The sequence below is a fragment of the Haliotis asinina genome, chromosome 5 (genome assembly GCF_037392515.1).
Source record: "Haliotis asinina isolate JCU_RB_2024 chromosome 5, JCU_Hal_asi_v2, whole genome shotgun sequence".
Classification (NCBI taxonomy): Eukaryota; Metazoa; Mollusca; class Gastropoda; order Lepetellida; family Haliotidae; genus Haliotis; species Haliotis asinina.
In genome coordinates, this window is record NC_090284.1 from 68,656,439 (window position 1) to 68,671,133 (window position 14,695).

Here is a 14,695-nt window from a genome sequence, read left to right on the forward strand (position 1 = left end):
ATATTGCTAGGTTGGATCTGGGTTGATGTCAATGTTACCTCGGGCATATCAAACGGCATTTTGCAAAATTCACCACTTAGTAAAATACAGCTGAGCTGTTTGAACATGCAGGTTTTTTCTGTGCATGTGTACCAAATAAATAGTTACTAGAATGCGTCAGTGTGTCACTATTATTGGAAGCAAAATACTCCGAAAGTATATTAACTAACATGCACATGCTCCACCAAAAACCTCCAGTTTAGTTACTTCGAAGTAAAATAACGTAAAAAAAAGAAAAAAAACCATGAAAATAAAGTCATTGTGATTGTACGATAACTGTATCGATCCACTGTTTTACAATACCCCTACAATACCCAAACAAGACGCATCCATTCTTAACACAACTGTCATTTGCGGATGCCATAAAGTGTTCTTGTTTTTAAAGCTGCTGTGACATTAACACATGACACGTTTTATGGATCAATACTGTTTTATCATTTATCACGTTTCAGAACTTATTCTTGCTCTTGATTAACCTGGTGTAGGAGTAAACAATAGCTCGGAAATGTGATGAAAAAGAATAAAAGTGTCTTGTTATCCGTAAAACGGGTCATGGATGAAATATGCAAATGTTCAAATGAATATATTACATCACTCTCGTCACTGCTGCTCATATGGTCATTGGCAAAGCTGGCGGCGCTATCTCTGGACGAAGAACTGGATGAACCTATGGACGAAAATATAGAGCATGAAGCATATCACAGACGGGAGTTCAAATCTGAGATTGTGAAGTAAAGTTCAAAATAACCGAAAACTACTTGATATGCTATGACAATGTTGTTCATGATATGTCTTTCTACTTAGCAATGTGGAAAGTATTACCTATGATTTCACCCCATCAAATGATCCACTGAAGTACACCTGTACAGAATACATCAGGTAAGTTCGGGATCTCAGTATGCTGGAATGATTGCCTGGTCATGCAAACACCCCGGAGATTAACACAAGGAATGGTGATGCAGGGTTTCAGGTGTCATTTTCATCTTCAGGTGAATTGACTTGCCTCTGCATGTGTTTGATACTAATGCCAGGAGTGGGACAGGACACGATTATGTGTATATGTTCAGTATGCTTCCAAATGGAACACTGCACACAAATGGACTTTACCCTAACATTGTGACACAAGTTTGAACGCTTGATGTATTTGGAGTGTAAGGATACTTAAATCGCATTCTCATATTTTATTAATTGTTATATATCCAACACGAGACGTCTAAATGATAACATTTTGTACTCACTCGTAGTGCTAAGGTTGCTGATTCTAAGACTGGACGAATCGTGGTTTCCACCTCGGACCGACCTAGTGGCTATAGGATCCTGCAACATGAGAAGGAGTACAAATAGAGAGAGAGAGAGAGAGAGAGAGAGAGAGAGAGAGAGAGAGAGGGGGGGGACGAGGGAGAAATCACACTGCCGCACTAGCTCAGGATGTAGCCTGTCGTTTAGGTATGTCAAACATCAAGAACACAGATACGTACAGATATCTGGAGGACATGTTTGGGAGGCTTCTGGCGCTTGCTGATAAGTCTGGCAAAGAATCCGGGTTTACTGGTCTTCTTAGATATCTGGTCCGCCGTTGTTGTGACTGTCGTAATGACAGTGTTGTACTCTTCTCGCATCTGCCGCAGGGTGTTCTGATAAAGAAATTATACAAACTCGGAACTATCTCATAACATATCTCATTTATGTCAGACATCAATTGTACGATTTCGATTATATGAAACGCACGTGATTAGGAATCACTTGCAAACAAAGAGGCCTTTCTTCCCCATCGTTTGCGAACGTCACAAACACAAGCAAAGTGAAGTCAATTGTTCACAGGATAAACAAACACATGAGACCATATGGTACAACTATCCTCCACATTTCTACCATTCAATGCTGTGGAAGCCTTACTGAAAGCTGGGATGACCTGACCCCCACCCCCCACCCCCCGTTGCCTCTCGTGACATGCATTTGGGATTCTAACGAAGATCTTCATCATGTAATCATGATCAATTGACTTGTCAGCATGTTGCGAGGTGACAATAATCGGGCGCTGATCTGTTTCTCTCCCTAACCTCACGTAAATAGACTAAAACATCGAGAATAGGAGAGAAAATGCAGATTCCGCGCCTTTGACTGGCTCTCCGGTTCCTTTGTCAGACACATCTCTTCAAGTTATTGGCCAGTCTTTGAGAGTAAGAACCAGCGACACACACAAGTCACCACGCCGACCTACATCATGAACGCCACAGAGAAGGCAGGCATAAAATGGTTGATCGAAAATGCTTTGAAAGAACCGACCACGAAGATAATGTGTTGAATGTACAAAATGGCCACGAGACAAAACAGCTTGACCAGATATCTTCGGATATTGTAGCCTTAGCGAGCTGTCTATGAAAACACACTTGAAACCAATCTCCTACTAAGGGGTTATATTCTAGGAAGAATATCCTCATGTGTGTTTTCCCGACGAAAACGACCAGGAATAGTTCATCTATGTGACGAATCTAGCCTGAACCAAGGCCATCAAGTGACTCACATCATTTATGTCAGTCTACTGTTGATGAAGGTATGATGCTCTTCATCAAGCAGTACAACCAAACTCACTACCTGACCCCCTCCGTGGCCTCTAGTGACATGCATTTGGGATTCTAACGAAGGTCTTCTCGGGTAACATTGAAATGAACCTTGAAAGAGGACCTGATCTTGGAGGCAACCACATATCCCGGGGGTATTAGATCCCGATGGTATCCTTGTTATCGACTGACTGATCCTACGCTCTGATAACAGCTCGATACACAAGGATTTACTGCCTTGGGGTTATGGAGATAACACGAGGATAGCAACTGAATAATAATTGTTTAGTTTTCCTTATGAGCGTAATCTATTTGCAGAAAATGACAAACTTAAGTACGGTGTACTTTGAGCGTCCTCCTGTACGGGGAAACTGAATGAGCTGATTTTCAGATAAACCAGTACACGAGGGAATTGACGTGAAGGCGTCTTCGACTGAGATGGACAGGAAGAACATTGAGTTAAAATAAAAAAAATAATCAATGAACGGCCTGCAGACACATGTACACTCTCTATACGTAACATAACTAACATTGAGAAATATGTAGTGTTAGAGGTATGTGACACATGTCACACACCATGCACGGCAGTATCCACACATACAATCATAGTTGTTTTGGCATTAATCATAGAGAACCACAGACCTCTGAAACACACTCTTCAGTCATTCCTGTAGTGATACTGTTGGACCATTTCCGATCTGACCATATTCGTTGCCTCCTGGTTTAATAAGTCTACAGCGTCAGAATCAAACTTTCAGTCTGTAACATCCTGTCTCCAACTCCCATCATCCAGCCTCAAATCCCCTACCTCCACCCTCCAACCTAAACCCCAATCCCCTATCTCTAAACCCCCTTCCCCCAACCTCCAACCCAAACTCCAATCCCCAATCCTAATCTCATTCCCCAACATATCTCCCACACCCTACACTCCTATCAACAACCCTAAACACCCATCTCCCAACCCATCCCCCAGCTCTCAACATCCAGCCGCCATTGCCAGCCGTCAGCGCCCCAATCCCCTAGACCCTCAACCCACTTCAGTACGCGGTTACCTGTCTTTCTTTGAAGGACCTTGACTGTCCTTCCCCGTTCCTTTGTTGCCAGGCTTTGAACAGCATGAGGGCTTCGTGGGGATTAAAGTTTCCTTCTTTCACGCCGTCCATTATCTCTAGTAGTTCATTTTGACTCGTGGAACCCATTGCAACTCGTGGTAGGGTTTCTGCAAACATCAATGAAACATTCGCACTTCAAATCCTCTTGCCATTCGTATAGGATTATTATAACTGGACCATGCTATCTGAGTGATTAGATTCAGAGGGCTGTGATATAATGAGTATCGAAGAGGATGTAACGATGCATTCTTTGGGTACATGCATGATGCATGAAATGTTGGATAAACTTCATAAATGAGCATGGTCAAACGTAAAAACAAACCAGACAAGTCAGGAATGAGTGGCTCGATTATATACATGTATATCGCATCTCTACAAAGAAGCGAAAGACATACATGTATCGACAGCAATACAGTCAAGCACGCTTGCCTCGACCTCTGATGTGTCGCACTGACGGGTGCCTCGCTCTTTGTTGTCAGTATGATGTGGTTCTTTCGAAAATCGCACAACTCGAAATGTTTACGGAAACCCCTTTAACTTCGGCAGAACGGCGTATGGGTGAAGTTTCTACATGCTTGTCCAGGCGCATTTGTCAATGGAAATCAGGACAGGAACATAATGTTTTCACGAATTGTTCAGATGCAGGAGATCAGACGTATAACACCACCTTACTCAAACAAACCTTTATGTGAGAAAGTGGCAGTAAGACAATAATGGGTACGTACGTTCGTCCTCTACTATACCCATAAAAACAGAGGGTGTTAATCCCGCATGCAGTGTCTTGGACTTGGCCTCAGAATCATCAGAAATACGTGGTTGTCTTGGAGCTCGTTCAGATTTCACTCTCGTCAAATTGGAAGCGGCCGGGGACCGGGGCCTTGATGCTGGGGCACACGCCGCTAGAGGAGAAGAATGACGTTGACATCGTCCAGAGAAGTATACGTCAGGTGCTTATACAGTGCAGGATGAGGCATGACGTGTCGGTGAGTTTGTGTAGACATGTGTGAAGAACACACGGTAAGAAGTGCAGATACCGGATAGGAATACTCACAAGCAAACGTAACTATGATCGTATACAATTATTGTAAACTGATAATAGTAATAGTGATGGTATTAATATGGCCGGACTAGATGAGCAATAATTTAATGCAACTACAAACCTCTAGGTGAGACAGACTAACTTAGGGACCGTTCATAGTGACTATTTGGTGACTACAAGAGCTAGGTGAGACAGGCCAACTTATTGATCGTTCATATTTCATGGCTGGTCTGTGTCTCTCTCTCTCTCTCTCTCTGTGTGTGTGTGTGTGTGTGTGTGAGGGAGAGAGAGAGAGAGGGAGAGAGAGTGGATTTTAAGGGGGTCACCTATTTTGTTCTAGGAAGGTGGGGTGATCAGCTTACACATATACTAGGCTATGGATCAGCATTTGTGTACATGACATTCGGTGAAGGTTGTGTATTCACTTACTTTGTACAATCATTTTAGTAGGTAGGTCATTCGCATTGTTCGTGCTTCTCCATAACATTCATCAATACTCCCCTGGCCATTAATTATAAACGGACCCTAATGGAAAGCTACACCAATGTGTTCATTCTTGATCAGTTATATTTGCTTTTGAATATATAGAAACTTGGCATTTAATGAAACACAAAAACAGGCGAAGGTGAGGACAGGTTTTTAAGTCACTAAGACACTTGACATGCATTGTATGACAGGTAAGATAAGCTAGAACAGCATGGAAGAACAATGCACGAACAACGAACGCAGTGAACACATGCACATGTGTGAAATATGAAAGTGAAGAAGCATTCAGTGCTAGTATGCTCACTGTGAAAACATATCGTCATGCAGGTTATGGGAAAAACTGCTTGACTGTCATGACGAACCATGTCGTGGCCAGACTACAGGTACTGCATCAAAGAAGGAAATGAACATGTGTTCCCTGAAGGCACATCAGCTACCCCCATGACAGTAAGAAGCAGGAACAGGACACAGGCGCGTGTAATTAATCGGTTCTTCAAATTATGAAAAGGTATTGTTTCAGATTGTGACATGAAAATTTTTCTGAGATAATATTTATAGTTGAAAAACTCTCCAAATGTTGTTTCAGCGGAAGAGGAAGTGACATCACCATGCTCTGAAGACCATTTTAACATCATCGAATAGTATGACGTCACAATTAAATGACATCACTAATCTCTCCTACTGGAGTTGAAGCAGTAAGTGTACAGTTGATACTCATGTAATCGGACTTTACTGTCCGCATAGACAGGTTGGAAGAAAAGTTTGGATAAAGAGAATCACACCCTCGTGTCTGCTAAGCTCAAATATATTAAGATCAATTTTTTTTTATGATGAAAGTATATTACTTATATATAATCACCATGACTGAAATCAGGTGATTTGCATGAACACATCTCGATATATTCGATCTTAGAGGACACTATGTGAGATTCCTCAGACCTATTTGGGAAAGTCATCTTGAATGTTGAAATGCAGAAAAATGTCCTACCACGACCTGTGTTAGCTGCAACAACAGTCGAACTTAGATTTGTCGTCTGTTTTACTGAAACACACGTGATGTCTGGTTCAAGGCATATCCTACAGTTCATGATGTAAGGTATGTTTGGAGAAAAACTAACTTGCCACGTCGTTGCAGATGCTGATTGAAACAAGGTGTCGTTCAAGCCGATTCAGATATACTTAATAAATATTATCATAAACATCTTTAAGGATAAAGTTGGAAAAATCTTCTGCTCAGTCTTAAATTCTCAAAAGTATTAAAGATAGTTCACAATTCATTGCATATTCATTATATTATTCCCCTTTAGCCACAAGTGTCCGCTACGATAACTTCGAATTGATCACGCCGCCATATAGCTGGAATATTGCTGAGTGCGGCGTAAAACTAAACTAAACTCACTCACTCACTGGAATTGATCAGCCCTGTCTTTGTGACCAACAGGCTTTCTCTTAATAACAAATTTACTTAGAAAACATACGCGAAAGTGCTTTGTCAAGCGTGCTAGATTTAATAATAATTAATAATTTGATAATTAATAATTATGGTATGATGGTGTTCAGTTTCATGAGACAGGGTTTCTTCAATAGCTATGATGTTACATGACTTCTCTGAGTTAGAGAACAAGCACTATTACCGGGCCCCAGGTGTAGTCTGGTGTGGTGTAAGCATAATCAACAATCAGCAAACAGACAAATACCAGAAGCAACTGTGCGTGCACTGGTAAACACAAATGTGCGTATATATGTGCAAAGCGTTACATTCTACACGTGTCTACAATACATACCATGTCATACTAGGAATACAGAGCAACAATACCTTGAAGGTTCACACCTTTTGTGCTGTACGTAGTTTCGAGACAGTATCATGCTATGTATCTCTGAAAGCCATGTCCCTATAGATCCTAACTATGCACTGATTTGCATCGATTGAGCATAAGTCATTACTTGTGTTGGACACAGCACAGAACTTCATTGCATGTTACTTGTCATACTTCTTGACTCGGCTTTTATTAGAGATACCTCAAGGATGTGGAAAGAGATTTGCCGATTGTATTTACATGGCGAGTACACGGTATTAATGTGTGAATACGTACCATCTGCAGACTGTCGTCTCGGCTTGTTGGGTACTGGGGGTAGTTTGGATGCCCGGGGCTGTAGAGGGGGAGGTGGGGCAGTGCCGAGGTCGGGGGGTAGGGCAAAGGAATATGGGTCCTCCGGTTCTTCAGGAATGGAAGGGCCCCGACCCTGCATATCCATGTAGTAACCTTGAGAAAAGAAACAAAAAGTCAAAAAAGTTTTTGAAAGACATTATTTATGTCTTTCTATGTAGGACGAACAACTCCTGTTCTATTCTTTACATGATGTTTCAGAGCTCATTCTTGCTCCTTCATCAGGTCATCGGGTGAACTATCAGAGCTCATTCATGCTCCTTCATCAGGTGAACTATCAGAGCTCATTCCTGCTCCCTCATCAGGTGAACTATCAGAGCTCATTCTTGCTCCTTCATCAGGTGAACTATCAGAGCTCATTCTTGCTCCTTCATCAGGTGAACTATCAGAGCTCATTCCTGCTCCCTCATCAGGTGAACTATCAGAGCTCATTCTTGCTCCTTCATCAGGTGAACTATCAGAGCTCATTCCTGCTCCCTCATCAGGTGAACTATCAGAGCTCATGCTTGCTCCTTCATCAGGTGAACTATCAGAGCTCATTCATGCTTCTTCATCAGGTGAACTATCAGAGCTCATTCTTGCTCCCTCATCAGGTGAACTATCAGAGCTCATTCCTGCTCCCTCATCAGATGAACTATCAGAGCTCATTCATGCTCCCTCATCAGGTGAACTATCAGAGCTCAATCCTGCTCCCTCATCAGGTGAACTATCAGAGCTCATTCTTGCTCCTTCATCAGGTGAACTATCAGAGCTCATTCCTGCTCCCTCATCAGGTGAACTATCAGAGCTCATTCTTGCTCCTTCATCAGGTGAACTATCAGAGCTCATTCATGCTCCCTCATCAGGTGAACTATCAGAGCTCATTCATGCTTCTTCATCAGGTGAACTATCAGAGCTCATTCTGGCTCCCTCATCAGGTGAACAATCAGAGCTCATTCTTGCTCCCTCATCAGGTGAACTATCAGAGCTCATTCCTGCTCCCTCATCAGATGAACTATCAGAGCTCATTCATGCTCCCTCATCAGGTGAACTATCAGAGCTCATTCTTGCTCCTTCATCAGGTGAACTATCAGAGCTCATTCATGCTCCCTCATCAGGTGAACTATCAGAGCTCATTCATGCTTCTTCATCAGGTGAACTATCAGAGCTCATTCTTGCTCCCTCATCAGGTGAACTATCAGAGCTCATTCTTGCTCCCTCATCAGGTGAACTATCAGAGCTCATTCCTGCTCCCTCATCAGATGAACTATCAGAGCTCATTCATGCTCCCTCATCAGGTGAACTATCAGAGCTCAATCCTGCTCCCTCATCAGGTGAACTATCAGAGCTCATTCTTGCTCCTTCATCAGGTGAACTATCAGAGCTCATTCCTGCTCCCTCATCAGGTGAACTATCAGAGCTCATTCCTGCTCCTTCATCAGGTGAACTATGAGGAAGAAGGAATAAGCTCTGAAACGTCGTGTAAGAATAAACAAGATGTTGTTATCCCGTAAAACGTGTAATGTATAAATGAAAAGTCTTTATAAGTTACATCTTACAACAGTCTTGGAATGTTAGAAATTATTTTATTTTTACAACTTAAATATAGTTCTACGCCGCTTTTAGCAATATTCCAGTAATATCACGGCGGGGGACACCATAAATGTTGTACCCATGTGGATAATCGAACCCTGATATTCGATGTGACTAGCGGACACTTTAACCGATAGGCGACCCCACCGCCCAATTATGTTTTAGACCTAGGTTATGTAAGAGCAATGCGACAACTTCTCCCCATAGTTCCCGAATGTGTTTAGAGGGGTATTTCAGTTACGCCATGGCGAGTCTGCTTAGTATGGTGAGTGAGTTTAATTTCATGTTGTTTTTACCAATATTCCAGTCACATCACAGCGGAGGACACCAGAAATAGCTTTCACACAAGTGAGATATTATCATGACAATAGGAATCTCCGATTTGTAGTAAAGGGAGGTAATTGATAATGTAAGTACTTACTTTCAGTCTCAACCCCGGAGCTCGTGTTTTTATACCCTGCCGCCATATGGGTGTAGAGATCACACGCGTCGGCGAGGTAGGCCGTCTCCTGCATATAGACATGCTCATCTAATCACCAAATTAAATCAACCCCCCGCCCTCCCTACACACGCGGACACACGTACATACAAATACACGCACGGACGCAAGTATATACACACACGCACGAACGCACGTACACACACAGACGCACACACATGAACACGCACATGCATGCACACACACGTACGTACGTACGTACATACATACATACATACATACATGCACACACATGTGCACACACACACGTACGCACGTACATACATACATACATACATACATACATACATACATACATACATACATACATACATACATACATACATACATACATACATACATACATACATGTTCACAGAATGCTAGAATACATTAAAGTAGAATACTATATATTATTTGACATATAAGAAATTTCACATTCTTTGTGAACAAACAAAATACGTTGTCCACAAAGAGAAATTTATTTGGAAAGGAAATCAGATCGTTTCGTTTTAGTAACTTCTAGCTGAAGAGCCGATAGTCAGAGACATAGTGACATTGTAAATTAAATATAATCTGCCCATTCAATTTGTTTTAGGGATGACGCATCACAACTTCGCGAATAGCCAATTTCCTTACCATGAAATCTCGTATATACTGAGCCAGTTCCGGATGATTGTAGACATCTGCGAGGTCAGCTGGATCTCGGCCATCGCAGTTCTCCACCTGGAAGGCTATCAGGGATCCCGGAACATCCAGCAGGCAGGAACAAAACTCCGTCAGACCGTTTGCTGCTGCGAAATGCAGCATGGTTGGGTACTGGCTCTTGCTCTTCGTGACTCCTGAAAGACGAGAGCGACCTCTTATATTAACACAGGCTTTACTGCTATTACACTGTGATCATCACTGACTGTACTGCTATTACCACTACTGTCATCACTGACTTTACTGCTATTATCACTACTATCGATCATCACTGACTTCTACTATCATCACTGACTTTGGTGCTATTATCACTACTATCATCACTGACTTTACTGCTGTTATCACTACTATCATCACTGACGTCACCGCTATTACCACTATTATCATCACTTTCTTTGCGGCTATTACACTGTGACCATCCTTGCCTATACTGCTATTACCACTACTATCATCACTGACTTTAATGTTGTTACGCTGTGATCATCACTGTCTTTCTGCTATTACCTCTATTATCATCACCGACTTCACCGCTATTACCTCTATTATCATCACTGACTTCATTGCTATTGTCACTATTAGCATCAGTGACTTCACTGCCATTACCACTATTATCCCACGTTGCCTAGGAAAACAGGAACATGTTTAAGTGTCCTTCAGTTTTCCAACTGATAACTTTGATATATTTCATGCTTTCATCGTTTTCATACTCATGCAGCCTGAAGCAAAACCTGCTAGCCTAGATTACCGATGTATTGAACAAACTGGTGTGTTTTCATAACGTCAATGGATTTAAACAAGCATCAGGAAGGATGTCACCAGATGTACCCGAGGAAACACGACCACACTTAACATCAAGTGTAAACATAATGTGATTCGGTTTTCACACTGAAAGGAAACGGCTTTGTGTTAGTATTTCCTCAAAAGATAACATATAAATGGCCACAGAGCTATGTAAATCTCTGAAATAGAGTGCATCCTGTATACTTTCTGAGGAATGGAAAAAGCGAGAAGAAAATTTCAAAATCACAAACATGGTCCTAGTTTCTGGTAGCAGGAAATACGCTTTAGATGAAGCTTGAGATTTCTGGGACATCACAACATTTAGCCCTTTGTCTCCATTGATGGTTTTGTCTTGCCTTAAACGGATCTTTGATCATAATCTCTTGGTTTCCATATTTTAGGTTATTACGAAGATCGCCACTAGTGGTTCCTTGTCATGTGACGGCGATACTGATTACGGATCTATGGTGACTGAGTCATTGTTTATTCCCGGGTTTGTACAGCAGTGAATGGGATGTGTTTAACACCACCATGAACATGACACGCTATATCATGGATTGAAGCTTAACGTTGGCTGAAAACCCGAGATGATACTGACAGTAATTATGTATACCATCATGACAGTAATTATGTATACCATAAGCCAACCATATACACTGCCCTGAAGAGTATGTCCAGGGTAGATATAGGACCGATTGTACAGTCACTAATATTCATCGTTGCAACTATGCTTTTGGGTGAGCGAATTTACAGTCACATCGGCAGTATTCCAGCCACATCTTGACTAAGACCGTTGTGTATTAAACATAAACTTGACAAATATAGGTATCTGTCAACGAATGACAAACTCTTTACATTATCACAGATGTAAACTCAAAACTAGCATGTTATCATATAACAATGTTTCTACAGAACAAAACAACATGAAAAAGGGCTTTACAACAACAACTGAAGGTAGATGACCATACGAGTCACCATAGGGACTTACAGTGCTTTTGCTACCTTCATGGATACTATCTGGATTTACATCATATCTCAGTCGCTGGCGCGGCGATTCTGTCAAGCAGAGAAGACTTGAGGTCTTTTTAAAGACATGCAACACTGGCTCCATCATACATAAACCTTTGGGTTTCATATAACTTAAACATGTGAAAGTTCATGTTGGAGCTTAAGGTCCTAATTGTCTTGAAGTCATGAACACATAACACATTATTTGGCTATAATTGGCAATAACGTAAATTACCCGCAGCAAGGTTGGTCTTCAGTTTTTCAAACAAGAATTCCAGACTATCGTCCTCTGGAATGCTCTTTTCCAGAGCATCCACCAGCTTCCGGTCCAACGCTGCCCTAGTTTCACATTGCAGAGCCTGAGACAGATACTCCACTGAGTGGAACGCGCTTTCCTGCGGTGCCGTGTAATAAAATGGTACCTTACAAATTTCTTTGGCATCTTGAAAAACATGAAGGATGTAGTTCCCGGGTGCAAGATCTGGGAGGAAGGAAATGCAATGGTTTCATTGAAGGTTTTTTAATGTGTTACATGTTTCCAAGTAGGAAACGAGTCATCTGTTATTGACATGAAAGATACTATCTGTACTTTACGTGGACATATTTACAACACATAACCACATTCAGCATCATCGTTACCTCTTAAAACAAACTGGAATTAAGACATTAATAAGGGTCGGGTGGGCATTGGTTGATGTTTAAACCTGCCCTCATGACCTAAATAATGCTTCACGGTATCAACCACTGATTGGGCTGAAGCTCTGATACAGCGAAAATAGGACTTCCTGTGGCGTCAAACAAGATTACAATAAACAGAGAATGTTATGCAAAATTTCAGAACACTTTCATCTGAAGAGACAATGCCTGGGTTAAAGTATCGTAGAAAACATGAAGGACAAAGGCAGATATCAGCAACTTTAACGATTGTGGTTGACTTTACAAAACAAAACCCCCCCAAAACCCAAACAAACAAACAAACCTGGTGCTTTTAACTTGACTGTATACGGATTCAGTGCCTTGGTGTCGTATTTGGTTTTAAGATCAGTGAAACTGACTTGAATAGTTCCCCTTTTCTCTTCCTTGAAGGCGATCACAATGTCATCTTGTGGCTGGAATATGGACAAGAATAGCCAGCTTAGTGATGTTGGGTATTATAAACTGTCTTGTTGTTGTTGATTGCGGACAGATTAAACTGTTTTGAAAGTTTTCTGGCCTTTGGTAAGATCGTCTGTCTTGAAAACTTGTATCTAAAGGGTATAGACGATTACACTTGGATCAAGACAGGGAAACTGTAAAATATACATACTGTCAATTCAGTTGATCCAATCCATGACACTGTTTGTGCAATATCATATTATATTACCAGTTTGGAGGAATGCAAATATATACACAGGACTTCTTGGAAAAGGGCAGTCTAGTAGTTAACGTGTTCGTTCGTCAAACCGAAGGTCCGGGTTCGATTCCCAATATGAGTACAATGCATGAAGCTACGCTACGGATATTCTGGTGAATTTTATAAATTCAACAAGACGCAATCTTTTGACTTTAATATTATTTCAAATCTATCAAACACCGATGAACTTATTTCACTGATGGAGCTTATAACATTTGTAACGATTCCCACATCAGGCTAATCCTGAACTGAAATACATACCCCATGGACACGATTGGGGATCACTTTCAGCTTCACATCAGCATGGCCCTTGGAATCCTTCTTGTGTCTCCGCTGTGATCTGGAAGGGACACATGGAGGCGGTGCGTCACTCTTGTCAACAATGTCCATCATGTCAGCCACCATGTTCCTGTTTTCATTGTAATCACTGCTTATCACATAATGCTTCCATGTCGACGACCTTGAATAATTGTCAGAGACAGCATCATCAAACTGTCCGCTGTCCACATAACACAACACTGCTACCACTGTGGTTTTGCCCTGCAACTGTTTGAACGGCTCCCTGAACCAGGCCTTCTCGGCCATAAAGTGAAGCATGTCAGGAGATGCCAAAATGACGATGAGATAGGAGTCTTTGGCCGCCTTAGCTACCTCGGGAGGATTTTCATACTCCAGTGAATCCAAGTCCATTGATTTGATTCTGAGGCTTTTATTCACTCTAAACAGCCCCATCAGGTATGCACACCACTCAGCTGCATCCGGAACGTGGAACACTACTATGTCATTCGATTTGGACATCGTGTATGCCTAGTCGTCACGTTCTGCAAGAACAAAAGGCCTTTTTGTAACGTCAGTTTAAGTGCTACGGTTTACATGGACCTTCTACCATTCCAGTGCTAATATGTACCATTACTGAACTGTTACGTACAAATACTACTATATATCATGACAGTACTACTATATACCGAGGCAGTACTACTATATACCATGGCAATACTACTGTTTACAATAATTATAGTACTATATAAAATGAACAAAACTTTACATTTGGAGACATATATACTGCAAGATAGTTGATGTGGGCGTATACTATGATGGTGAATTCACTTTTAAGTCTCATCAGTTTAAACATTTTAAAAACAACAACATATTGCTGCTTGAAAAGAAAAGAAAAAGACACCTTTACTTGACAGTTTTCTGCAAATATGTGAGAGAAGTCTCATATAATTAATCTGAGAAAAACATACTACAACTAAGAAAGGATAGGATGAACGTCATTAGTAGACTGTGGATGCGGATGTGGGTGAGAGTGTGGGTGTGGGTGTGGGTGTGGGTGTGGGTGTGGGTGTGGGTG

General features: G+C 41.5%; 1 protein-coding gene across 5 annotated transcripts in view; it reads right to left on the minus strand.

Annotated features, from left to right (window-relative positions):
• The window catches only part of LOC137285130 (phosphoinositide 3-kinase adapter protein 1-like), a 31,515-nt gene that overhangs the window by 5,886 nt on the left and 10,934 nt on the right, over positions 1 to 14,695 (minus strand). For 2 of the 5 annotated variants that reach the window (XM_067817353.1, XM_067817355.1), the window contains exons 3-14: positions 13,603 to 14,162; positions 12,928 to 13,057; positions 12,184 to 12,429; positions 10,095 to 10,297; positions 9,399 to 9,486; positions 7,331 to 7,501; positions 6,226 to 6,279; positions 4,438 to 4,611; positions 3,653 to 3,819; positions 1,518 to 1,673; positions 1,278 to 1,356; positions 630 to 706 (exon numbers count right to left, since the gene is read on the minus strand). In XM_067817353.1, the coding sequence (XP_067673454.1) occupies positions 630 to 706; positions 1,278 to 1,356; positions 1,518 to 1,673; positions 3,653 to 3,819; positions 4,438 to 4,611; positions 6,226 to 6,279; positions 7,331 to 7,501; positions 9,399 to 9,486; positions 10,095 to 10,297; positions 12,184 to 12,429; positions 12,928 to 13,057; positions 13,603 to 14,139 (2,082 nt within the window). In that variant the 5' untranslated portion in view covers positions 14,140 to 14,162. The remainder of the gene's footprint in view (positions 1 to 629; positions 707 to 1,277; positions 1,357 to 1,517; positions 1,674 to 3,652; positions 3,820 to 4,437; positions 4,612 to 6,225; positions 6,280 to 7,330; positions 7,502 to 9,398; positions 9,487 to 10,094; positions 10,298 to 12,183; positions 12,430 to 12,927; positions 13,058 to 13,602; positions 14,163 to 14,695) is intronic. The other 3 variants (XM_067817356.1, XM_067817354.1, XM_067817357.1) reach the window with 2 other exon arrangements.